Source organism: Crassostrea angulata, chromosome 6 (assembly GCF_025612915.1).
Source record: "Crassostrea angulata isolate pt1a10 chromosome 6, ASM2561291v2, whole genome shotgun sequence".
Taxonomy (NCBI): domain Eukaryota; kingdom Metazoa; phylum Mollusca; class Bivalvia; order Ostreida; family Ostreidae; genus Magallana; species Magallana angulata.
This window is the reverse complement of record NC_069116.1, coordinates 330,682-358,039: the sequence shown is the minus strand read 5'-3', so window position 1 is coordinate 358,039 and position 27,358 is coordinate 330,682. Positions and strand designations below refer to the sequence as shown.

General features: G+C 36.3%; 2 protein-coding genes across 4 annotated transcripts; both read right to left on the bottom strand.

The window, feature by feature from the left end:
• Positions 1-284: 284 nt before the first annotated feature.
• LOC128189183 (metabotropic glutamate receptor 6-like) lies at positions 285-10,401 on the bottom strand. Of its 3 annotated transcripts, none has more exons than XM_052860687.1 (11): positions 10,244-10,401; positions 8,426-8,595; positions 7,698-8,304; positions 6,933-7,045; positions 5,495-5,688; positions 4,240-4,456; positions 3,841-3,947; positions 2,963-3,136; positions 2,660-2,761; positions 1,293-2,516; positions 285-884 (listed from the first exon to the last, which is right to left on the bottom strand). In XM_052860687.1, exons 3-11 carry the CDS (start codon positions 8,160-8,162, stop codon positions 418-420), a joined length of 3,063 nt encoding a protein of 1,020 aa, XP_052716647.1. In that variant the 5' UTR covers positions 8,163-8,304; positions 8,426-8,595; positions 10,244-10,401; the 3' UTR covers positions 285-417. The 3 variants fall into 3 exon arrangements, with proteins under 3 accessions (XP_052716647.1, XP_052716644.1, XP_052716646.1); XM_052860684.1 differs by having other exon boundaries at positions 287-890; positions 10,244-10,396; XM_052860686.1 differs by lacking the exon at positions 8,426-8,595 and having other exon boundaries at positions 287-890; positions 10,244-10,396.
• LOC128190501 (metabotropic glutamate receptor 4-like) lies at positions 10,011-27,358 on the bottom strand. The gene is made up of 11 exons (XM_052862574.1): positions 27,185-27,358; positions 24,640-25,534; positions 23,486-23,598; positions 22,053-22,246; positions 19,710-19,926; positions 19,308-19,414; positions 18,060-18,233; positions 17,757-17,858; positions 17,425-17,615; positions 10,244-10,402; positions 10,011-10,085 (listed from the first exon to the last, which is right to left on the bottom strand). The coding sequence occupies exons 2-11, from the start codon at positions 25,099-25,101 to the stop codon at positions 10,011-10,013; spliced, it is 1,794 nt and encodes a 597-aa protein (XP_052718534.1). The 5' UTR covers positions 25,102-25,534; positions 27,185-27,358.

The window sequence follows — 27,358 nt, the reverse complement described above, 5'->3', positions numbered from 1 at the left end:
AGAATGCGATTCCCGAGACTTTGCGTTATTCATTAAAGCTAGATTCAATATTCATTAAAGCTATAGTCATTATTTGTCTCCGGAAATAACTCCTGACAAGGTCAATCTTTTTTATTTCAGAAATCAAAAGATGAATATCGCCACCCCCTAATACCAAAGTATCGTGATCTAATTCAGTTCATGTATAGGAAGAAGTTTTCGTTTTAACAAAATGTACTACTCATCAGCAGAGAAACTTTTAGCCATTTTTTCTTTATCCCAATTAAGTAAAATAGGCGGGGAAATTTTGACGAAGGAAAATTTTGTAAAAATTTGCAGAATTAAACTTTATTCAAAGACAACAAATATTAAATAACAATTAATAAAAGAGTATTTCACAGGTGTTGATCGTATGTCTCCATAACATGGTCGCTTATGTCAGCAAACGTTCTGAAGGTTCACTTCCGGTAGAGACTGGGACAGCCTTCTCGACTCTGTCTGCTGCTTCTCCTCTTCGATAATGTTCTCAGAACTGGCGTTCTTTTTATTTGATTTTCTTGAAGAGTGCCATCTTAACTCCCCTTGGGTCTTGAAGCCTATACTTCCCTGGAGGTTTGATATTTTACGTGCGTCTTTTGGAGATAATTCATCTTCATCACACTTTTCATGATTGGGAATATTTCCATTGACTCTAGTCGTCCTCATTGTATCACCGAGGCCTGTGCTATCCTGGTCGTCTTTGTTCCCTAGAAGTTTGTCGCCACTGTTTACACTGGTCACGTGACAGTCCAGCACGGCCTGCGCCTCCTCGGAGAACTTCTCGGACCTGTCAATCATCACGGTGTTCTTGAACGGCAGTGTCCCCGTCGTCGCCGAGTAGTCCTCTCCCTCCTCCTCTGTGTCGTCTGCAACTAAATTCAAATGAGAACAAAAATGTTCTCAATCAGAAGAGTGCTTAAGAAGTAAACATACACATGTATTTAAAATTCCGTTATTGTAAAATTAAGAATGATTATTTCATGTTCTTCGCTTAAGCCAAATTTTATTAAACACTACTCTATTTTAGAAATTCGCTGATGAAGGATACTCATGAAATCCTCGGCAATTGATCAACCACGAATTTAAATGATCGTGTAAAATGCTGAAATCAAATAAATGTGCTTAGAATTGATTTAGGAGATATTTTAATTTCCATGCGACTTCAACGTTATAACCATAGCAAGTCTAAGTACAGTGTGATGTTAATACATGTAGTCAACAGTGTGAATATTAAAGATGCCGAGGATAAAAATGCAAAATAACTAAATACAAACCACATGCAGTAGATGGCTTTCTGGAAGCATTGGTTGAAGTTTTATCTTCCAAAGTCAAGGCCAATGAGAATCTTTTGTCGCCGGCATGGCTGCCGTGAGGACTTCCACTGAACGAGTTCCGGCTGCGGGTCGGTGTGGTGCGCATTACCCGTTCCTTGTTGTTTTTCTCGGGGCGGAACACTACGATGTAAATCTTCGTCACAAACAAACACAGCAGACACAACGTCCCGTGGACGACCAGCGCGATGGAAAGGGACATCACCTTGACGACCTTGTTATCGGAGAAGGCGTATAGAGGAATGAACGTAATCCACAGGATGAACGAGGTAAAGGAACAGTACATAATCTCGTGCGAGTCGTTCATCCCGTCCGGCAGTTTCCGCGTCTTTAAGGCAAAAACTAAACACGCTATCATTAACAGAAATGACCACCCCAGGCTAACAAAGTAACTGAAGTTTCTTAGATCGATACACGACCTGTTTCCAATGGCTGACTCACGTGTAATGGAGTAGGAGACGACAGTGACCGGGGTATCGCCGATAATCCAAAACACAATGGCGAAAAGATGTAGAGCTGAAAGAGTCAAAGTCATCACAAGGGCCGTCTTCATCGTACAAATGTTCCTGTGAAGTAACGGTTGTCCCTGAATAGTTTTATTCTTGATTGAAGATTGTAAATCAAACGCTCGATTATAGACCATCAGTTTGGACAGAATGGACGAGTAGGCCATGGTGTAACTGAGACCAAGGAATATTCTGAAGAAAGCACAGGATGCAGTGGAAGGTTCGCTGACCAGTATAAAGGGGGAAATATAGGACAGGAGTATACCTACTAACAGTACCAGACTGGTTTCGAACCCTGTAGCCTTCACTATGGGGGTAGACCGCTTGAACACGAAAACGACGGATACAATGGAGCACAGCACGATTCCCACTGACGACAGCACAAAGATCAAAATGACGTAGGGATTGTCATACTCAAGGTGCTTGACGGGGATGGCTACGCATGCGTTCTGTAATAGACCGGGTGTCCATCCGGTCCCGCAGGCCTGGCAGTTGTAGGGGTCCGTCTCGTTTACGATGTCCGTGTACGGGCACGGCTTACAGTCCCAGCAACAGGTGTCGCTTCGACTCCGGAAATCGCCGTGTTTACACGGTAAGGAACAGACTGACGTTTCCTGTTCCGGTCTGTTACCAGAATTCCAGTCTAGATTGTCCTCGTTGTCTGAAATTTATTAGTCTCGTATATGTTTATCAAATTATCAAAAGTTTTTGTGATCAATTTAAAGTTGGTAAATATTTTCTAAACTCTAGTTTTAATGTTCTTATCATTTTAAGTTCGAGTGCTATGTAAACCAAACCGCGTACATGTTCCCGTCTCTGTCCACTGCCGTGTCTGGTACTGTAGAACACTGTATTGTACCGGCCCGTCCCTGCCTTCCACAAAACTAAACTTGGATTGGTATGGATCTACAAAGTAAGGACGAGTAAATAGAACCCCCAGTCTTTATCTAGGCTGTCCGTAATTCCAAGACGTTTTGTTGTTAATTCAACGCAAGTCTCATACATCAAATTCTATAAATTTCTTTATAAAAGTAGATCTTTATGTTTTTCGGCCATAAGTTTACTTTCAATATAAGAACACAGTACAAAATTCTTCTATTAACAGACTTGAGACGTTTGCCAAGAACTGGAGTAGTAGCTCCCCTGTGAGATTGGTCTTCATTGAATCACACACTCCCGTAAGTCCGCCTCCACAGAGCGAGGTGTGGATCTGATCTATGGCGTCACCGAATGCGTACACTGCGTTACGGACATTGTAAGCAGTCAGTAGCTCCTTGAAATCTACATCGATAGAATTATGGTATATTCAGTCTACACTATTTAGTTTGCGTCTTTAGTGTAAAGCTGAACTTTTTTCATTCAACTCTTACTTTCATTTCATGCAACACTCATCTTACCAAAAACTTCCAATTCCAAAATCTATTACTAGTATAAAGAAACTTTAAAAGTAACACTTATATTCTATCACTTGGTATGCGACACATTTGATTTAATTATTTTCTTAGAACCATTTTAATTAATTAATTAACAAGACCTTGGACTTTCAGTAGAACATAACTACCTATTTCTTGCGTCAAAACATGTTAAAATGACGCTGGTTTCAAGCGAAATATACACGGATTGCGTAGTCTTAGTTCAAAAGTCAAAGGGCAATTGCTGCGTGGCCTTCAGTATAATAGACAGGCCTACTTCACATTGGCGTTTGACACCAACTACCCAAAGTCCAAGCTCCTGTTAAAATAGTTCTATCTATTTGGGACGACAATTATAGTTTAAAATAAATTTAACGGAAACTGAACAATATACGTCACATTTTCAGGAAGTTAAGGTTGTCTACTTCAACAACGAAAATCATCATTACAGTTAACCTTGAATGTTCTTCTGTTGAAAGTTAATTGAAACTTTTATATTTGGTCTTTAGCAGATCTCTATATTAAAAGTAAGGAAATGAACTCGTCCCATTAGATACAAGTACGGTCTATTACCGTTCATCTTGGAATTAGAACAGCTGGATTTCTTGGACGTCGAACAGTTATACCGCTGCATCAGGTATTCTCCAAACCAGGGGTTGTGGGGGTTGTTTATGGTCTGTCTGCAAGGTTTAATGGAAAGGATCAAAGTAATGAAACAACTAACAGGAGATCAGTGATGGTGTCGCTTTAATGAGCTGAGCGATTATTGCTACATTTGCGGTTACTACATGTAAAATCACAAATTCCGTGCATCGTGTACTTAGAATTGTACATCAAATGTTGAAAAGAAAATCAGTCATGTATTGTGATGATTGCACAGTTTAAATAAGATTTTATCGACTGTGAACTAAATTTTGGAGAGGTGACTGCTAAAAACAGAATTATTATTTTTCAACAGTTTCATCCCCTTACTCTTTGAAGTACTCGGCGAACCCTGGGTATTTTTTTGTCTTTGGACTGATCCCGATGGCGCCATTGATGACGTTTTCAAATCCGCTAGGGGGCTCTCTCCCTATCCAGGCGTCGCCACCTATCCAGATGACGTTTTTGGTGCCATGGATAGTATTCACTAACCCCATGATGCGGTAAGCCATAGCGTATTGCATAAATAGCACGGCTAAGACTTTTCCTAGAATAAAGCAACACTGTCAGATATATGATGAAATATTTATAAGAAATGAATAATACATATATATATAAGAGCGAAAAATATCAGGCATATCGCTGATTTTACTAAGTTAAGAGAGTTTGCTGATATGTCTGCAGCCCAAGTCGACACGTTTTACGAAATCAAAAATAGTTATTACTGTAGAGTTCTCTCATACATACATTGTGTTTTATAAATTGAGAGTGAATATTGCTTGTATCTTTATCATCTTTATATCTGAACAAGGTTGAAAGACTAGGATATCACAACAAAGTCGGCGTTGGTATTTAAAAGTAGACACTGCTCGATGTCCTTAAAAACATATAAACCGTTATAATCATGCCTTTGAAAACATACAAACTGTATATATCCGTGATAATTATGCCCCCTACAAGCTCTGTTGCCTGGGCTATGGTCATATGTATTATGATCGTTTGTCTGAAGGCAAAGACTCGCTTTATTATCAAATCAAGCTGACGGTCTTGGAAAATTCAAAATAATGTTTTATAAAAACAATGTAAACATTTACATGGTTTTATATTTACTGCATGTACAGTTAAGAAAAAAACTGCGGTACTTATTGTTATATATAATATATTATCATGTCTTTGGGAAGTAAATTCATCCAGCGATTGGACGGCAGACTGTACCATCTATAAGCCACGGAATGAAATGCGCGGAAAATCTTAAGAGTAATTAGTCCATTATTAACATTTCTAATGTAGTTATTATAATACCGTGGTCTATATATTTAATTCACATGTATCCCGACGATGATATATGTTACATTGTTTACAATTCATTGCTGTAACGGTGAGCATTGATTGGTTGCTGCCCTCTTCAGCATGTATGCAATGTAAGTGCCAATTAAGGCGTTAAGAATTATTTCAAAATGATCTAGTACATTAATTCTAATGATGTTCTACATTAGACCTGGCGATTTGCTGGGGTTCTTGTATAGCAAGCACTGCTAAAGAATGACTACATGGTTTACATGGTGGTTTGGCAACCCTTTATTACCGTTCGTGTTTTCCTTCTTCATCAGATCGTCCACTACTTCCTCCATTTCTTCATCACTGTCTGTTTCCCTCACTCTCTTGTCGTAACCAAAACATATCCCGGCATCCTCCGCGGCCTCCATGATATGTGTGTAGCCCTCGATCCCGTAGTTACTGTCCTCGTATATGATACTGATGAATTCCCAGCCAAGGGAACTGTAACAAGATGTTGACGGTATTTACCTTTCATATCTTGATGGCAGATACAACAACCAAAGACAACAAGGATGGAGTTTATAGCTAATAGCAATTGTTCAATAAATATAAAACGCCTTTTTTTTGGAAAATCTTACAAAATAACTGCATGGTTTTATCATTATGACAATGTTCTTCAAAGTGTTTGATTTTAAAACGCCTAGAATATGACCATTTTCACAGTAAAAAGGAAACTAATAGTATTAATTAAAGCAATGCATTGGAATTCATTTCCCTGTAAACAAACGGCTGAACACTGGCACGGGCATACGTTTATCTGTCACATTGTTAAACGTTATAAATACATTGAAACAGACGCTGTAGAAAAAAAACAATTCTGATGAAAACAGACAAGTGTCTTCCATGCAGTATAGATTAACACGAGGCTTCAAGAACGAACTTCAGGGTATTGCGTCACGTTGACAAGTACCTGGGTACTCTGTGTGGCAAGATAATTGACTCATCAATCTCAAGGACATAAGTATATCCTATCTATTGTCAATTAACTCATTTTAATGACGATGGATTCTTGCACTTGGCTTGTGCTACACTCTTAGCCCTGTAGACACTTAAGACTGGCTATCATCATTGACAAGATATAATATCCGATGCTACTTGACATGATGTTTTCCCCTTTATAGTTCGTGTGTCTTATCGAAGATAAATATATATATTTCTTGTAATTTTTGTTACTTTAAGGCTCGACAAAATGTATGCAATACTCCGCTCTAGTGTATAGTCAAATTAGTTTTACATTTTATTGAATAGCCATGTACAACTGTATAATTTAGTGGTTTTATAGTAGTCACTAGATAGATTTTGCAAAAACGTGTAATAAGTATTAAAGTCTATCAAATCGACCGTTTACTCTGATATACATATAGAACATCTGTTATTATCTAGTGAAAGCTTCAAGGCTGACAAAGATTTTGGTATGTACGTTAATGACATGTTGACTGTCTTTTACGGGGTTTATCCTCAATATATGCTCAGTTCATTGATATTTTTATAACTTTATAAGATTTTTTTCAAACACAATGTAAAATTGTAGACCACTCCGCCATTTACCTGTTCATTGTATGCATTATATGAGGGTAATCGGGGCTTTGGTGTTTGTTTCTCATACGTCGAATAACCAATCAGCTATCAATCAATCAATCAACCATCCAACAAACCAACCAATCACAAAGCGGTGTGGAGCCTACCTGAGAATACTGACCAGGGCCCTCGCCTGGTACATGTCCGAGGGCACGGTCCTCTTGAAGTACTTGTATTTCACATTGTCACTCAGTTCAGGGGTTGTGGCAAAATAGCTTATCTGTATAAAAGGAGAGGAAGTATAGTATAGTGAGGCTTCTTGGAGCAAACTCGAAATCAATTTAAACTTCTTTATTGTAGTCTTATTAAATTCTATAGTAGAACTTTTTTAGAGATGAGTGACTAAGCATTTCAATTATGTTGAAAAAATAAAAGTAATTAGAAAAAAGGTGAAATCATAGCCCCTCCTTTACGTGATAATTGAACAGTTCTTTATTTTACATGTGTTTGAATTCTAGGTTTGGAGGGAACATGATTTCTATATCAAGGTTAGCATTTCTTACTATACGATTTTGCCATTTCTGTCGTCTTTCTGGGTCTCTGAATACAATATATTTTTAAATGATCAGTGAACAATGATAGGGGCAACTGATTAGCAGCTGCCGTCAAAAACGGATGTGCTAAGCGCTAGGTATAGTGGATACATGTATCCCACATATATACGGCCAGAAAAGTCGAAGTCTCATGTTACAGTATCTTATAGTACGATGAATTGTAAGCACTCCTAATTAGGGGTCATCGGTGCACAAAATAAACACCGCATGTAAAGATAGAAACCCGAGGGAAATAATCTCGACGTGATGTAAACAGCAACACAATCAATCAAGATAAAGAATTGCATATGGTATTGATATTTGATATTTTTGACCCACCTGCGGAACTTGAAACAGGTTGAGGAGATTTGCCACAGGTACCGTCTCCTTACTTCTTGGCGGCCCGATCACACCAATGACGTTGTTTGCAACTGATGACGTACACGTACAGTTATCATATCTGAAAGACCGAGAGTTATATCGCCTCTCTGCGAACTCTAGTGCATGCTGCAACGCTACATTTGTTTCGTAACAGGAGTCCCTAGCTATCAACCCTATAGAGAGACTTTTCTTCTTCAGTTCGTCATTCACTTTTCTTAGAGCGAACACTGTGGCCTCCAGAATCTGTATCCCATCCTGCTCGTTGATTTCCGCTGTGCAGACTTGGTCCTTCGAGTAGTGTATCGGGAACAGGGCGCCCAGCATGAACTTCCCCTCGATTCGAACCTCCTTCCCACTGGTCTCGGCCGGACACTGCACGGCCAGGCACGCCATCAGGACAAACCCCACGGCTGCCAGATCCATGCTAGATTCTCGTTGGACACTCGTTCCCGTGGAGTGTTGATGTACAGGAAGAATTTAGCGTGGCGTTAGTGTGTTGTATTTTCTGCCTCATGCTTGGAAAGTGTTCTACAGAATAGGAGGAAGGAAGAGCGATATCCACGGGCTATAATTAAAAATTAAATCAACAGTAATTTTGATGAACACATGTTTATATACTTTTATATACATGACATTAAAGTTTAGTGAATCTCTCAGAGTAGTATATATGTCCAAACGTGACATACCGCCGTTAGATCATCCCCCTTCTAATTCTCACATCTCTTGTGTACTACACTTGAAATGCTTCGTTCCTTAGTCATTCATACGTTGCACATCCATCTACGACCGGAACCTATGTCAAAGATCTCCGAGTCGCTACAATATCAACACTCAATTTCCCTTTTTGGTGTTTTTCCTGTGACGGAAAGTGTAATTGACTCAATGTTAGAATGACAAATTAATGACCCATGGACTTTATCTACTTTAAGATCTTAACGTTTAGCATTTATCGAAATATTTACTATACGATATTAGATTCATGTACAAGACAATCATAAAAAAAAACATTTGTTAGGGAGAACTCTTCCTCTGTTGCATGTGCCATTTGGTTGACCATTTTCTAGAGAGGGAATTTCTTTGTCTGCATGTTGTGTATAAATGATTTTATATCCATTTGTTTCTACCGGAAATTTTGCTATACTTAAGTTTTCATGTGCATTCCGTATAGGATATTGTCTACTGGGGTAGGAATCCCAATCCCCAAACTATAAATAACTCAAATATCTAAATACTTGTATTCTGTACCTGTATTCTGTATCTTTCATTGGGTTTATCTAAATTCTTAGCAAATGCTGCTTTGGTCTAAGTGTTTAATCATAAAGTCTTTATTTATACATACATGTACACTGTAATACATTTTGTAATTTATTTTATGCATACTTATCATTTATTGATAAAAGAAGTGTCCATTCCTTTTCTCCCGTATAAATGTATCAAGGGTCTCATCGAATGCGATTGTCTTTTATAACAAGTCATTGCTTCGTTCGAATATTTTGACAAAAAATGATTAAAACGTAAGCTATTGTCATATCAAATTGTTCATAAAATGCCTAAAATTTTTTTTCGAAGGATAGACCTTAATCGCAATCACGTGTAAGCTTTGTGAAAACCCTTTTTTTTGTTGGGGGGGGGGGGGGGTCCTTAACTGACTTTTGTGACACAGAGTATTGGTGATTTGAAAATCATTCTCAATGAAGCGTAAAACGGATTCTCCCGTGTGAATTCTTCCGGCGTAACATTCTGCGGACTCTAATGATCCCCACGCGTTCCTTACCGGGTTTTATCGACAATCGCGGGAAATTAAACGTGATAGATAATGGTAATTGACCTTTAATCTTCATCACCTGGGGCAGAAACAGCATGTTACACGAATGCCACCTTTCTCCTTGCCCATAACACGCCCAAATATTTCTAGAAATTCACCTTAAAAAGTTCTCCAATGTCTTTGTAGGTAGTAAATGTAATGAAATTTCAATTGTGAGGCAAATATTTTATCTTTTTATTTAAACTTTAAGACGAGTTACAGATTCCACAAAACTACATTTGATAAATTAGTAGGGAAAGTATAATAGAGTCAACAAAACGTCATTCCTGTTGGTTACAGCAGCAGTGCCTGTGATATTCCAATAGTGAATTTGTAAAATCATGCATTGATTTTAACTCAATAAATAAACCGTTCACTGAGAACATATATAAATCCTACACATATACTACGGAAAGTACACTATCTTACAAACATGTAGTACTACCTAGTAGATTACCATGTTCCGTCTACCTTGATCTATCACTGATCGTTATCTTCTGTAGATTCAATTTAATACTGAGATTTGCATTATCAACCGTCTGCTATCAATACAAGAGATAACTTTAAATGGTTTTAAATTCCAAAAAAATCAAATTAATACTATTATACAAAATCAAATTAAGATATACTAAAAGCATTTTGAATCGTCGTAAAGAATGATGCGTTTGTATCGTTGTTTTCAGGTTGTAATTAATCTTACCTGGGGGTCTTTATCAGAGATAAGTAGTGTATATCCGTGCTCTATTGGCGGGCAGCCTCGTTCCCGTGACGTTATCGTGGGGGTGACGGGGCGGCTGTTGGTAAACACGAGAGCATTGTTACAGCTGCCGTAATCCTGCCACAAGGAGATGGAGGCCTCCTACACGGTGCACGAATCGCTTCTATCTCAGAAACTGGGTCAAGTGTACAATAAAGATTATGATATCAAGATAAAGGCTTCATTGTTTGTTCTGGCTGTTACTTTCATTAATTAATTTATTGTCTAAATTGTTTTCATTTGATATTATTTTAGAGTGATTTAAGAATTGTTTATTTATCAGAGGTGTGTAAAAGAACGTACAACTTAATTCACATTTCCTAAACAAATAAAAAGTTTTCTTTGTCGGATGTCACCCTCTGATGTCCGCCCCGTGTCAAGGGTCACCTGAGAGCAGACACGTGGGGGACCCGCCCATCCTCTGGGGAGCTTCGTCACTCGCTGAATAACGACCCTTCATTTTAAACTACACGTTTAATAATGTCCTTAAAATGTCCACGTAACTCCCAGTTTGTTGATGTGTTTGGTTTTATTTAGTTTTGTGTTTGGGTGTTTCTTTTTGTGCCCAATTCTCGCATTTTCTCCATTTTTGTTATATATGAATATGTACCAGCACTCTAAAAAAAGTTTTACTATTTTTTTAAAATATTTTTAAAATAAGAATTTGAATTTAGAAAAAAACTATAAATATTAAGTAATACAATTAGTCAGAATAGCAAGTAAAAGGTAATCTCGTTTAGTAATCGGAATCATAATTAGTAAATACCACTAATACAATTACTTATGATTTATTTTACTCATCATTTCTGCAATTACTTAAATGTATATACAGATTGGTTATTTATTTACTCAATTTAATACTTGTTTTAAGTAATTAAAATCATTTTGTTACAAGTAATTTAATTACTTGTAGTAGACTATTTACTTTTTAGCTCACCGAGCTGAAAGCTCAAGTGAGCTATTCTGATCACATTTTGTCTGTCGTCCGTCTGTCTGTCTGTCTGTCTGTCTGTCTGTCTGTCTGTCTGTCCGTCCGTCCGTCTGTCCGTCTGTCCGTCTGTCTGTAAACTTTTCACATTTTCAACATCTTCTCAAGAACCACTGGGCCAATTTCAACCAAACTTGGCACAAAGCATCCTTAGCCTAAGGGGATTTACATTTGTGAAAATTAAGGATCACGCCCTTTTGCAAAGGGAGATAATTAAGGAATTTATGAAAATTTTCGAGAAATTTTTAAAAATCTTCTTCTCGTGAACCATAATACCAGGAAAGCTGAAACTTGTGTGGAAGCATCATCTGGTAGTGTAGATTCTAATTTGTGAAAATCATGACCCCCGGGGGTAGGGTGGGGCCACAATGGGGGGTCGAAGTTTTACATAGGAATATACAGAGTAAATCTTTGAAAATCTTCTTCTCATGAACCATAAGACAAGGAAAGCTGAAACTTGTGTGGAAGCATCCTCAGGTAGTGTAAATTCTAATTTGTGAAAATCATGACCCCCGAGGGTAGGGTGGGGCCACAATGGGGGGTCGAAATTTAACATAGGAATATATAGGGTAAATCTTTAAAAATCTTCTTCTCATAAACCATAAGACCAGGAAAGCTGAAACTTGTGTGGAAGCATCCTCAGGTAGTGTAAATTCTAATTTGTGAAAATCATGACCCCCGGGGGTAGGGTGGGGCCACAATGGGGGGTCGAAATTTAACATAGGAATATATAGAGTAAATCTTTAAAAATCTTCTTCTCATGAACCCTAAGACCAGGAAAGCTGAAACTTGTGTGGAAGCATCCTCAGGTAGTGTCAATTCACAGTTGTGAAAATCATGACCCCCAGGGGTAGGGTTGGGCCACAATGGGGTGTCGAAGTTTAACATAGGAATATATAAAGTAAATCTTTAAAAATCTTCCTTTCAGAAACTAATCAGCCAGGAAAGCTGAAACTTGTGTGGAAGCATCCTCAGGTAGTGTAAATTCATAGTTGTGAAATTCATGATCCCCAGGGGTAGGGTGGGGCCACAATGAGGTGTCAAAGTTTTATTACATAGGAATATATATGGTAAATCTTTAAAAATCTTCTTCTCAGAAACTAATCAGCCAGGAAAGCTGAAACTTGTGTGGAAGCATCCTCAGGTAGTGTAGATTCAAAGTTGTGAAAATCATGACCCCCGGGGGTAGGGTGGGGCCACAATGGGGGATCGAAGTTTTACATAGGAATATATAGAGTAAATCTTTAAAAATCTTCTCCTCAGAAACTAATCAGCCAGTAAAGCTGACACTTGTGTGGAAGCATCATCAGGTAGTGTAGATTCATAGTTGTGAAAATCATGACCCCCGGGGGTAGGGTGGGGCCACAATGGAAGGTCAAAGTTTTACATAGAAATATATATGGTAAATCTTTAAAAATCTTCTTCTCAGAAACTAATCAGCTAGGAAAGCTTAAACTTGTGTGGAAGCGTCCTCAGGTAGTGTAAATTCAAAGTTGTGAAAATCATGATCCCCAGGGGTAGGGTGGGGCCACAATGGGGGTTCAAAGTTTAACAAAGGAATATATATGGTAAATCTTTAAAAATCTTCTTCTCAGAAACTAATCAGCCAGATGATTCTTTATAATTGTTAAGACTTTGGCCCCAGGACAATTCTTTGGCCTCACAAGAAGGTTCAGAGTTTATGTACGTTTATATCCCATATATAAACAATTGTTAAGGATCTTTTTGAGAACTGCAATACTCAACATATGATATGACTATAAAATCGTCCTGTTAGAAAAGGGACTAATGATTATAAACATAAGAATATCCAGGGGAAAATGGATTTTATTTATACAGGATCAACATGTATTATTGTACATTGTCCAGATAGTTTGTATTATGACTCCATTAAGCTGATTTTATCATACCTATTGTTCCTCAGGTGAGCGATGTGGCCCATGGGCCTCTTGTTTGCAATTACTAAAATATATCTTAATATTTTATTTATTTACTCAATATAATTCGCATTTCAAGTAATTAAATTCATTTATTTTCATTAGTTTATCTAATATGGTTTGTTATAGGTAATTTAATTACTTGTAGTAGACAAATTTATTACTCACTATTTACTTTTTTTTGCAATTACTAAAATGTATATAAATACTTGTTATTTATTTACTCAATATAATTCTCATTTCAAGTAATCAAATTCATTTATTTTAAAATATTCTATAATTAAGTAATAGCAATACTTATCTAAATAATTTACTTATTTCATACCAATATGGTTTACCCATTTGTTTTTTACTTGTTGTAGACATATTATTCTCCAAACATTGTATAACATTGTTTTTAAAAATTGAACGCCTAAAATTCTGTTTCCTTGCACTCGCTGATAACTGTGAACTAAGAAAATTTTAGGGAAAAAAACACCAGACAACTGTGCAAGTCAATAAATCTGTAATACCATAACACATATAAATAAACTGGCTAACAAAATGTTATGTGTACAAGGTTTCTAATTTGACTAGCTTGGATTTACAACAAATGTGCACTTGAGAGAAAACAGTAATTACTTCAAGCAATCATAAGCATTGCAATTAATTTTCCAGATAAGAAGTTCTTTAAAAAAGCTACAGTATATAGAAAAAATATGTTGGTAATAATTGCAATTTAAAGATTTACTGAAAAAAAAAAATAGATAGAAAAATCGTATTTCACATTTTTATATACACTTGAAAGGAAATTCTCTCGTTTCCTTCACAACAACCAAAATATTAGTTGTATAACATACCTCAACATTGCATTTTTAAACATTTTGCAGGATATGCATGGCAAAATACGTAATGACTCACAACTATATGTACATTGTAAGCAATCAAACTATTCAAACATGCACGGAAATATAAGTAACCATATAAAAACAATAAAAATAAGGAAAAAATAGATATACATGTACCTAGGAAGAAATTAAATTTATTCCAGATAATTTTATATTTAACAACTTAATCAGAAAATAAGGCCCATTAATTAATAAAATGACGTTCATTTGTACACAATTTTAATGCAACGTCAAATTTGCAAAGAGTACGTTTGCTGCAAATTTGTGACAAACAGTTGCCGCAAGCTTACAGATAAACATAGCAACTTTAAGAAACACTTATAATCATTTAATAATGAGTTACTCATACATGTACTATGCTTTTTAATCAATTTACCAATAACTTCTACTGGTGATTAACAAAGATGTTTAACTTAAACAGTTGCAGCAAAATTGAGAGATAAAGGACACAAGTTAAAATTATCAACTTTAAATTTTGCACATTTTATAAATTTAAAAAATAAACACAAAATTGATGAACAAATCATAATGAAATTTGACAAATAGTACTCAACCAATCGGTGATGATTTGTTGCTGCAGATTGATAAACTTGAATGCAGTTTGATCACAACATGCATGCACAGATGGACTTGGACAAAAGTTCACAATAAGCGAAGTTCAAACCATATAGTTCACAATTAAGCCCTGCAAGGTCACTTGTCATATTACAATTAATCTGACACGGCAATCTTTAAAGCATTCTTGATGTCTTTTTATGACAGTCTCCTGTATGTGCTCTCCGATTTAATTTCACACAATAACAATATCACACAAATAGCCGAATATCACAATAATGTCCACAATGGAATGGTCAGACTTCAGCACTGTTGTTTATATGCTTTTCTACATAGTCTTACACAAATTCTGTCTTCACTCTTTTTTTGTTTGCATCATTTGATCATAAAATCAGTGAGTTAGTTGTTCATGCAAGGTTTTCTTTAGGTCTGTGTAACCCAGTCACCAGGGCAGCTATTGGGAAGATAAATGGATTTCATATTAGCACAATTTTTTTCAAATTTAAAGCAGTTTCTAAGAAAAACAAGTTAGTCTATCATATATTGTCGAAGGTCCTAAATTCGTTACGGTCCTTGAGTTGTGTCCCTTTTGTTTTCTTCGCGTATTTCTCGATATTAGGTTCTAGGCTAGGCATTCCGTGAAAAAAAAATACTACGATATGTGACATCACTTCTTACTATACAGCAGCCGATAATGCGATCAAAAAAGGTAACATTTTTTATTTCAAATTTTATTTTCAACTATTGCTGAGATTTCCTATTCCCAAATAAAGTTACAGATAAAAAAGGGCAAATACTCGTCTAAACCTAAAATTTAAGAATATAACAGCGGTTGTCTCTTTTCTTGACATTTAGTCAATGAAATTCATGTGATCTGATTTAAATATTCAAGGCCAAACAAGGATAATTTTAAGTTATGAGAAGTAAAGTTCCTTATAGCATTTGAAGTTTGTTTTGTATTATTGTTAGGTTAATCCCTTTTCCAAAAAGAAACAATAACAGAATGTTATTTGTATTCCCCAACAAATTTCACAAAATGGTTAAAGAACATGAACATTTCAGTGAAAAAGGCATCAATGATATTTAAAGTGCCAAATGCTACTCTCAGAGATAGAGTTTTGCATAAAGTTGATCCAGAGACTACAGTTTGTGTTACGGTTTATTAGGCTATATTGTTCAATTTGTTATAAAATATTTTCATAATTTGCTATAGCTGCAGAACTGTAGCTCTCCGGGAAAAAAATATTGACAGACCAGAGAGCTACAGGGCCACCCATTGAAAAAATTGTATATTTATTGCGCAGAAAAACGTGCGCTAGTTTTCGACTGATTTACCTTATTTATACGCAAATTCAGTGAAAACAATTAGTACCATTAAATTCTTCATGCAATTTACCTTGTGCACAGCCTTATTCCCTTATTTTCATTCATTTTACCATCTCGGTGATGGCAGACAACATGGCAGCATCGAATGTGAAAATTGGCGGCTAGCTATTGATCGAACAATCAGCGCGCGCGTAGCTTAACATTGAAACAAAAGTAAAAGTAGAAACACTGAACAGCATACGAAAAAATTCTTCAATCTTCATGATTCAACATCAAGCGGTTTAGACACTCCAATATAAGTTAACTGATATTTGAACGTAGGAAAAAAGAATATAGCATAACAAAAGAACAGACAGGTTGGTACTCACGTAATACGTGGGGTCTGGAGGGGGGGGGGTCATTTTGCCTTTTATGTAATGAAACATCATGCGATTAAAGTTGATCTTATTTTCGTAATAATAGAAATTTTATTGAGACTATCTTAGAATTAAACTTAACTCCGAAAATATTAATTAGATTTATTTTTTCTCTATACAAAATTATAACAGCAATTCATTATAAAGTTGTGCTGAATGTGTATAAAATTGTATATGTCTTATTTCTGGTAAAGCTTTGGCAAGCTCAGGAAGTAAACAAAACAAAAACAAAACAAAAATTTTTTTAAGTTTAGAGCTCCGTTTTTTTTCCAGATGAAAAATATATATTATTTCCGTATTTTTTTCCAGATCACTTACGGATTTTTTCTGCATTTCCGTATTATTTAATTTCTGCATTTTCCATTTTTAAAATGAGGAAAAAATACGGAATCATGCGGAAATCTGGAGATCTGAGATGCGGGATGCAAAATCTATCTAGTTCTTCTCGATCATGACTCTGCTGGTAGTGGCAAATCAAGATTCTTAAAGGTGGAGACAATAAGACAACCTTGCATGGACAAGTATATAATTCTGATAAACAAGGACAATTATACCTTTTTGAAAGCAAAGGAGATATATGCCATTTCTGAAAAGCTAGTCACTTTCAAATTTCCTATTGTATTGCCCAACCTGTCTGTGTGCAAACTCTCTCTCTCTCTCTCTCTCTCTCTCTCTCTCTCTCTCTCTCTCATAATATACTTATATAGTATATATGTCTTTTTTTGCTTTAAGTATATGATAGTTCTTTATCATAACAAATATCAGTAAAGGAATTACTTAGTATATCATGTTTTGTTTTGAGTAAATGATTGTCCCTTTTTTCATAACAATAATCAGTAAAAAGGAATTACTTAGTAAAACATGTCTTCACATTAAGTAAATGTAAGTAAAATATTTTTATTTAGTAATTGACATGAAGTTCAGTAATTGTTTTAAATTTGTAAGTAAATGTTAAGTAATTACCTATTACTTATTAATATGATTTTAAGTAAAAAAAATGATTACTAAGTAAAACTTTTTTTAGACTGGCATGGCAGTTGTATGGATCCGTCTTGTTTACGATGTCCGTGTATGGGCACGGCTTACAGTCCCAGCAACAGGTGTCGCTTCGACTCCGGAAATCGCCGTGTTTACACGGTAAGGAACAGACTGACGTTTCCTGTTCCAGTCTGTTACCAGAATTCCAAACTAGCTTTACCTCGTTGTCTGAAATTTATTAGTCTCGTATATGTTTATCAAATTATCAAAAGTTTTTTGTGATCAATTAAAGTTGGTAAATATTTTCTATAGTTTCAATATTCTTATCATCATTTTAAGTTCGAGTGTTATGTAAACCAAACTGCGTACATGTTCCCGTCTCTGTCCACTGCCGTGGTTGGTACTGTAGAACACTGTATTGTACCGGCCCGTCCCTGCCTTTCACAAAACTAAACTTGGATTGGTATGGATCTACAAAGAAAGGACGAGTAAATAGTACCCCCAGTCTTTATCTAGGCTGTCCGTAATTCCAAGAGGTTTGGTTGTAAATTCAACGCAAGTCTCATACATCAAATTCTATAAAATTTCTTTACAAATGTAGATCTTTATGTTTTCGGCCATAAGTTTACTTTCAGTGTAAGAAAACAATACAAAATTCTTCTATTAACAGACCTGAGACGTTTGCCAAGAACTGGAGTAGTAATTCCCCTGTGAGATTGGTCTTCATTGAATCACACACTCCCGTAGGTCCGCCTCCACAGAGCGAGGTGTGGATCCGATCTATTGCCTCACCGAATGCGTACACTGCGTTACGGACATTGTAAGCAGTCAGTAGCTCCTTGAAATCTACATCGATACAATTATGGTATACTAGTATTCAGTCTACACTATTTAGTTTGCGTCTTTAGTGTAAAGCTAAACTTTTTTTCATTCAACTCTTACCATTATTTCATGCAACACTCATCTTACCAAAAAATTCCAATTCCAAGATCTATTATAAAGAAACTTTAACGGTTACAGTTATTTTCTATCACTTGGTATGCGACACATTTGATTTGATTTTTTTCTTAGATCCATCTATTTGGGACGACAATAGTTTAAAACAGGCTTATCTTTTAAAAAGATTGACCAGTGGGCTAGCGCTGTAGCTATCATAAAACATAGAAGCAGATCTCTAAAACATTGGTTTATATATATTTTTTTAAATCGATTAATTAAATGGGAAGGCACAGTGGTGTACTGGAATTGTGCTGGAGTGGGGTCTCAATTTAGAACTGTGAATCTAGAGGCATGGCATAGCTCATTGACTATGTCTTAATCATTATGCATCTACTGTAATTTCAATTTCGGGGTGAAAATTTTAAAAAAAACCATTGGTACTGTTTTGTAGCAATCATATCTTCTCGGGCCTTTCCGGCAAGCTCGGAAAACATATCCGAAATTGTTTTCCGAGCTTGAAGAAATCTAAGATTAATCTAGCTATTTCTTATAATATCGAAAATAACTTTGCATTATAAGACCTAAGCTACTGTTACTTTTTGACATTTACAATAAAACACAAAACTTCATGTGAAAATGATAAAACGAAATTCAAATGGTACAGTCTATCTACAGTAGTACAGAATCCCCTAGTATGCCTAATGGAGTCGAGCATGCGTATTCCAGTGGAAAAGACTAGCGTAGTTGCTAGCGCTCGAGAGCGCTAGCAAATAAATTTAAGGGAAACTGAACAATTTACGTCACAACATTTTCAGGAAGTTAAGGTTGTCTACTTCAGGAACGAAAATCATCATTATAGTAAACCATAAATGTTTCACTGTTGAAAGTTAATTGAAACTTTTATATTTGGTCTTTAGCAGATCTCTATATTAAGAGTAAGGAAATAAACTCGTCCCATTAGACACAAGTACGGTCTATTACCGTTCATCTTGGTATTAGAACAGCTGGATTTCTTGGACATCGAACAGTTATACCGCTGCATCAGGTATTCTCCAAACCAGGGGTTGTGGGGGTTGTTTATGGTCAGTCTGCAAGGTTTAATAAAAAAAAAAATCAAAGTAATGAAACAACTAACAGGAGATCAGTGATTGTGTCGCTTTAATGAGCCGAGCAATTATTGCTACAGTTGCGGTTACTACATGTAAAATCACAAATTCCGAGCATCGTGTACTTAGAATTGTACATCAAATGTTGAAAAGAAAATCAGTCATGTATTGTGATGATTGCACAGTTTAAATAAGATTTTATCGGCTGTGAACTAAATTTTGGAGAGGTGACTGCTAAAAACAGAATTATTATTTTTCAACAGTTTCATCCCCTTACTCTTTGAAGTACTCGGCGAACCCTGGGTATTTTTTTGTCTTTGGACTGATCCGGATGGCACCATTGATGACGTTTTCAAATCCGCTAGGGGGCTCTCTCCCTATCCAGGCGTCGCCGCCTATCCAGAAGACGTTTTTGGTGCCGTGGATTGTATCCACCAATCCAATGATGCGGTAAGCCATAGCGTATTGCATAAACAGCACGACTAAGACTTTTCCTAGAATAAAGCAACACTGTCAGATATATAATAAAATATTTATAAGAAATGAATAATACATATATAAGAGCGAAATATATCAGGCATATCGCTGATTTTACTAAGTTAAGAGAGTTTGCTGATAGGTCTGCAGCCCAAGTCGACACGTTTTACGAAATCAAAAATGCAATGTAGTTATTAGTCCCCTACCGGTTTCACCGGAGGGGACTATAGCTTTCCTCTGCGTCCGTCAGTCCGTCTGTCTGTCTGTCCGTCCGTTTGTCTGTCCCATTTCAGTTTCCACTGTTTTTTTCTTTATGCGTTGGACGAATGATATGAAACTTGCTGAGCAGCTTCAAAATATCAAACTACAGATTAAGTTTAAACTTTTGTAGCGTCTGGTTGACATATTTTCAAGAAAATTAATTTTTTATATTTCATTTTTTTAATGTTCGGGTTCGATATTCTGCATAACAGTGCATTGTTTTCACAATTTCCACAAACCGGTAGGGGGCGTGTATTGCTTATGCAATACTCTCAGAATGCTTGTTGTTTCTAACAAACAAATAAGTTCTGTAAAATAGTATAGAGCATTGTGTTGTAAATTTATCGGGTTCGGTTTGTATCAAATAAACGAGGAAAGTATGTTGTCAGTAATAATATCGTGCATTACTTTGACCATTCCTTTTATTAGTCCCCTACCGGTTTTCACCGGAGGGGACTATAGCTTTCCTCTGCGTCCGTCAGTCCGTCTGTCCGTCCGTCCGTCTGTCTGTCCGTCCGTCTGTCTGTCCCACTTCAGTTTTTCACACTTTTTTTCTTTATGCGTTTGAGGAATAATATGGAATTTGCTGAACAGCTTCAAAATGTCAAACTACAGATCAAGTTTACACTTTTGTAGCGTCTGGTTGACATATTTTCGAGAAAATTATTTTTTTTATATTCAAAATTTTTAATATTCGGGTTCGATATTCTGCATAACAGTGCATTGTTTTCACAATTTCCACAAACCGGTAGGGGACGTGTATTGCTTATGCAATACTCTCAGAATGCTTGTTGTTTCTAACAAACAAATAAGTTCTGTAAAATAGTATAGAGCATTGTGTTGTAAATTTATTCGACAGGGTTTTTTGTATTATTACAATCGAGTTCGTTATCGGGTTGGTCTGTTGAGACGGTAGGAAATGATATTCTGCATAACAGTGCATTGTTTTCACAAATTTCTACAAACCGGTAGGGGACGTGTATTGCTTATGCAATACTCTCAGAATGCTTGTTACTGTTCTCTGAATTCTCTCATACATACAGTGTGTTTTATAAATTGAGAGTGAATATTGCTTGTATCTTTATCATCTTTATATCTGAACAAGATTTGAAAGACAAGGATATCGCAACAAAGTCGGCGTTGATATTTAAAAGTAGACACTGCTCGATCTCCTTAAAAACATATAAACCGTTATAATCATGCCTTTGAATACATATACAAACTGTATATCCGTGATAATTATGCCCCCTACAAGCTCTGTTGTCTGGGCTATGGTCATATGTATTATGATCATTTGTCTGAAGGCAAATACTCGCTTTATTATCAAATCAAGCTGACGGTCTTGGAAAATTCAAAATAATGTTTTATGAAAACAATGTAAACATTTACATGGTTTTATATATACTGCATGTACAGTTAAGAAAAAAAACTGCGGTACTTATTGTTATATATCATATATTATCATGTCTTTGCGAAATAAATTCAACCAGCGGTTGGACGGCAGACTGTACCATCTATAAGCCACGGAATGAAATGCGCGGAATATCTTAAGAGTAATTAGTCCATTATTAACATTTCTAATGTAGTTATTATAAAACCGTGGTCTATATATTTAATTCACATGTATCCCGACGATGATATATGTTACAGTTGTTTACCATTTATTGCTGTAACGGTGAGCGTTGATTGGTTGCTGCCTTCTTCAGCATGTTTGCAATGTAAGTGTCAATTAAGGTGTTAAGAATTATTTCAAAATAATCTCGTACATTATTTCTAATGATGTTTTACATAAGACCTGGCGATTTGCTGGGGTTCTTGTATAGCAAGCACTGCTAAAGAATGACTACATGGTTTACATGGTGGTTTGGTAACCCTTTATTACCGTTCGTGTTTCTCTTCTTCATCAGATCGTTCACTATTTCCTTCATTTCTTCATCACTGGTTGTTTCCCTAACTCTCTTGTCGAAACCAAAACATATCCCGGCATCCTCCGCGGCCTCCATGATATGTGTGTAGCCCTCGATCCCGTAGTAACTGTCCTCGTATATGATACTGATGAATTCCCAGCCAAGGGAACTGTAACAAGATGTTGATGGTATTTACCTTCCATATCTTGATGACGGAAACAACAACCAAAGGCTACAAGGATGGAGTTTATAGCTAATAGCAATTATTCAATAAATATAAAACGCCTTTTTTGGAAAATCTTACAAAATAACTGCATGGTTTTATCATTATGACAATGTTCTTCAAAGTGTTTGATTTAAAAAACGCCTAGAATATCACCATTTTCACAGTAAAAAGGAAACTAATAGTATTAATTAAAGCAATGCATTGGAATTCATTTCCATGTAAACAAACGTCTGTACACTGGCACGGGCATTCGTTTATCTGTCACATTGTTAAACATTATAAATACATTGAAACAGACGCTGTAGAAAAAAAACAATTCTGATGAAAACAGACAAGTGTCTTCCATGCAGTATAGATTGACACGAGGCTTCAAGAACGAACTTCAGGGTATTGCGTCACGTTGACAAGTACCTGGGTACTCTGTGTGGCAAGATAATTTACTCATCAATCTCAAGGACATAAGTATATCCTATCTATTGTCAATTAACTCATTTTAATGACGATGGATTCTTGCACTTGGCTTGTGCTACACTCTTAGCGCTGTAGACACTTAAGACTGGCTATCATCATTGACAAGATATAATATCCGATGCTACTTGACATGATGTTTTCCCCTTTATAGTTCGTGTGTCTTATCGAAGATAAATATATATATTTCTTGTAATTTTTGTTACTTTAAGGCTCGACAAAATGTATGCAATACTCCGCTCTAGTGTATAGTCAAATTAGTTTTACATTTTATTGAATAGCCATGTACAACTGTATAATTTAGTGGTTTTATAGTAGTCACTAGATAGATTTTGCAAAAACGTGTAATAAGTATTAAAGTCTATCAAATCGACCGTTTACGCTGATATACATATAGAACATCTGTTATTATCTAGTAAAAGCTTCAAGGCTGACAAAGATTTTGCTATATTAATGAAATGTTGACTGTCTTTTACGGGGTTTATCCTCAATATATGCTCAGTTCATTGATATTTTTATAACTTTATAAGATTTTTTTCAAACACAATGTAAAATTGTAGACCACTCCGCAATTTACCTGTTCATTGTATGCATTATATGAGGGTACTCGGGGCTTTGGTGTTTGTTTCTCATACGTCGAATAACCAATCAGCTATCAATCAATCAATCAACCATCCAACAAACCAACCAATCACAAAGCGGTGTGGAGCCTACCTGAGAATACTGACCAGGGCCCTCGCCTGGTACATGTCCGAGGGCACGGTCCTCTTGAAGAACTTGTATTTCACATTGTCACTCAGTTCAGGGGTTGTGGCAAAATAGCTTATCTGTATAGGTTAAAAGGAGAGGAAGTATAGTATAGCGAGGCTTCTTAGAGCAAACTCGAAATCAATTTAAATTTCTTTACTGTAGTCTTATTAAATTCTTCAGTAGAACTTATTTAGAGATGAGTGACTAAGCATTTCAATTATGTTGAAAAAATAAAAGTAATTAGAAAAAAGGTGAAATCATAGCCCCTCCTTTACGTGAAAATTGAACAGTTCTTTATTTTACATGTGTTTGAATTCTAGGTTTGGAAGGAACATGATTTCTATATCTAGGTTAGCATTTCTTACTATACGATTTTGCCATTTCTGTCGTCTTTCTGGGTCTCTGAATACAATATATTTTTAAATGATCAGTGAACAATGATAGGGGCAACTGATTAGCAGCTGCCGTCAAAAACGGATGTGCTAAGCGCTAGGTATAGTGGATACATGTATCCCACATACATGTATATACGGCCAGAAAAATCGAAGTCCCATGTTACAGTAAATAAATACTGCCTGTTTGGGAGGGTAACAGTTGAAATTGACACCCCGAGAAAACCATTGTCAACCGACGCGAAGCGGAGGTTGACAATGGTTTTCGAGGGGTGTCAATTTCAACTGTTATCCTCCCAAACAGGCACTATTTATTTTGTTATACTGAATGTCTTTTTTTAAATTTTTAAGAAAATTTTACTGCTTTTATATAGGAATAACGTGAATTCTACAGCGAACCGTACGCGCATAATTTTCGCGCATGTAACATTTTTTAATGTTACCCGTTGCCAAGTGCGTTGCTAACGCTGAGGGTAATAGTAAATATTATTAACTGCGTCTTAACCAATCAGATTTCAGTATTTAACATGAAAGTATAACAATATCTTATAGTACGATGAATTGATTGTAAGCACTCCTTATTAGGGGTCATCGGTGCACCAAAATAAACAACGCATGTAAAGATAGAAACCCGAGGGAAATAATCTCGACGTGATTTAAACAGCAACACAATCAATCAAGATTAAGATTTGTATATGGTATTGATATTTGATATTTTTTACTCACTTGTGGAACTTGAAACACGTTTAAGAAATTCGCCACAGGTACCGTCTCCTTACTTCTTGGCGGCCCGATCACGCCAATGACGTTGTTTGCAACTGATGACATATCTGAGTTATCATATCTGAAAGACAGAGAGTTATATCGCCTCTCTGCGAACTCTAGTGCATGCTGCAACGCTACATTTGTTTCGTAACAGGAGTCCCTAGCTATCAACCCTATAGACAGATTTTTCTTCTTCAGTTCGTCATTCACTTTTCTTAGAGCGAACACTGTGGCCTCCAGAATCTGTATCCCATCCTGCTCGTTGATTTCCGCTGTGCAGACTTGGTCCTTCGAGTAGTGTATCGGGAACAGGGCGCCCAGCATGAACGTACCCTCGATTCGAACCTCCTTCCCACTGGTCTCGGCCGGACACTGCACGGCCAGGCACGCCATCAGGACAAACCCCACGGCTGCCAGATCCATGCTAGATTCTCGTTGGACACTCGTTCCCGTGGAGTGTTGATGTACAGGAAGAATTTAGCGTGACGTTAGTGTGATGTATTTTCTGCCTCATGCTTGGAAAGTGTTCTACAGAATAGGAGGAAGGAAGAGCGATATCCACGGGCTATAATTAAAAATTAAATCAACAGTAATTTTGACGAACACATGTTTGTATACTTTTATATACATGACATTAAAGTTTAGTGAATCTCTCAGAGTAGTATATATGTCCAAACGTGACATACCGCCGTTAGATCACCCCCCTTCTAATTCTCACATCTCTTGTGTACTACACTTGAAATGCTTCGTTCCTTAGTCATTCATACGTTGCACATCCATCTACGACCGGAACCTATGTCAAAGATCTCCGAGTCGCTACAATATCAACACTCAATTTCCCTTTTTGGTGTTTTTCCTGTGACGGAAAGTGTAATTGACTCAATGTTAGAATGACAAATTAATGACCCATGGACTTTATCTACTTTAAGATCTTAACGTTTAGCATTTATCGAAATATTTACTATACGATATTAGATTCATGTACAAGACAATCATAAAAAAAAACATTTGTTAGGGAGAAGCTCCCTCTGTTGCATGTGCCATTTGGTTGACCATTTTCTAGAGAGGGAATTTCTTTGTCTGCATGTTGTGTATAAATGATTTTATATCCATTTGTTTCTACCGGAAATTTTGCTATACTGAAGTTTTCATGTGCATTCCGTATAGGATATTGTCTACTGGGGTAGGAATCCCAATCCCCAAACTATAAATAACTCAAATATCTAAATACTTGTATTCTGTACCTGTATTCTGTATCTTTCATTGGGTTTATCTAAATTCTTAGCAAATGCTGCTTTGGTCTAAGTGTTTAATCATAAAGTCTTTATTTATACATACATGTACACTGTAATACATTTTGTAATTTATTTTATGCATACTTATCATTTATTGATAAAAGAAGTGTCCATTCCTTTTCTCCCGTATAAACGTATCAAGGGTCTCATCGAATGCGATTGTCTTTTATAACAAGTCGTTGCTTCGTTCGAATATTTTGACAAAAAATGATTAAAACGTAAGCTATTGTCATATCAAATTGTTCATAAAATGCCTAAAAAAAATTTTCGATGGATAGACCTTAATCGCAATCACGTGTAAGCTTTGTGAAAACCCTTTTTTTGGGGGGGGGGGGGGTCCTTAACTGACTTTTGTGACACAGAGTATTGGTGATTTGAAAATCATTCTCAATGAAGCGTAAAACGGATTCTCCCGTGTGAATTCTTCCGGCGTAACATTCTGCGGACTCTAATGATCCCCACGCGTTCCTTACCGGGTTTTATCGACAATCGCGGGAAATTAAACGTGATAGATAATGGTAATTGACCTTTAATCTTCATCACCTGGGGCAGAAACAGCATGTTACACGAATGCCACCTTTCTCCTTGCCCATAACACGCCCAAATATTTCTAGAAATTCACCTTAAAAAGTTCTCCAATGTCTTTGTAGGTAGTAAATGTAATGAAATTTCAATTGTGAGGCAAATATTTTATCTTTTTATTTAAACTTTAAGACGAGTTACAGATTCCACAAAACTACATTTGATAAATTAGTAGGGAAAGTATAATAGAGTCAACAAAACGTCATTCCTGTTGGTTACAGCAGCAGTGCCTGTGATATTCCAATAGTGAATTTGTAAAATCATGCATTGATTTTAACTCAATGAATAAACCGTTCACTGAGAACATATATAAATCCTACACATACATTGTACTACGGAAAGTACACTATCTTACAAACATGTAGTACTACCTAGTAGATTACCATGTTCCGTCTACCTTGATCTATCACTGATCGTTATCTTCTGTAGATTCATATTACTGAGATTTGTAACAGTATTATCAACCGTCTGCTATCAATACAAGAGATAACTTTAAATGGTTTTAAATTCCAAAAAAATCAAATTAATACTATTATACAAAATCAAATTAAGATATACTAAAAGTATTTTGAATCGTCATAAAGAATGATGCGTTTGTATCGTTGTTTTCAGGTTGTAATTAATCTTACCTGGGGGTCTTTATCAGAGATAAGTAGTGTATATCCGTGCTCTATTGACGGGCAGCCTCGTTCCCGTGACGTTATCGTGGGGGTGACGGGGCGGCTGTTGGTAAACATGAGAGCATTGTTACAGCTGCCGTAATCCTGCCACAAGGAGATGGAGGGCTCCTACACGGTGCACCA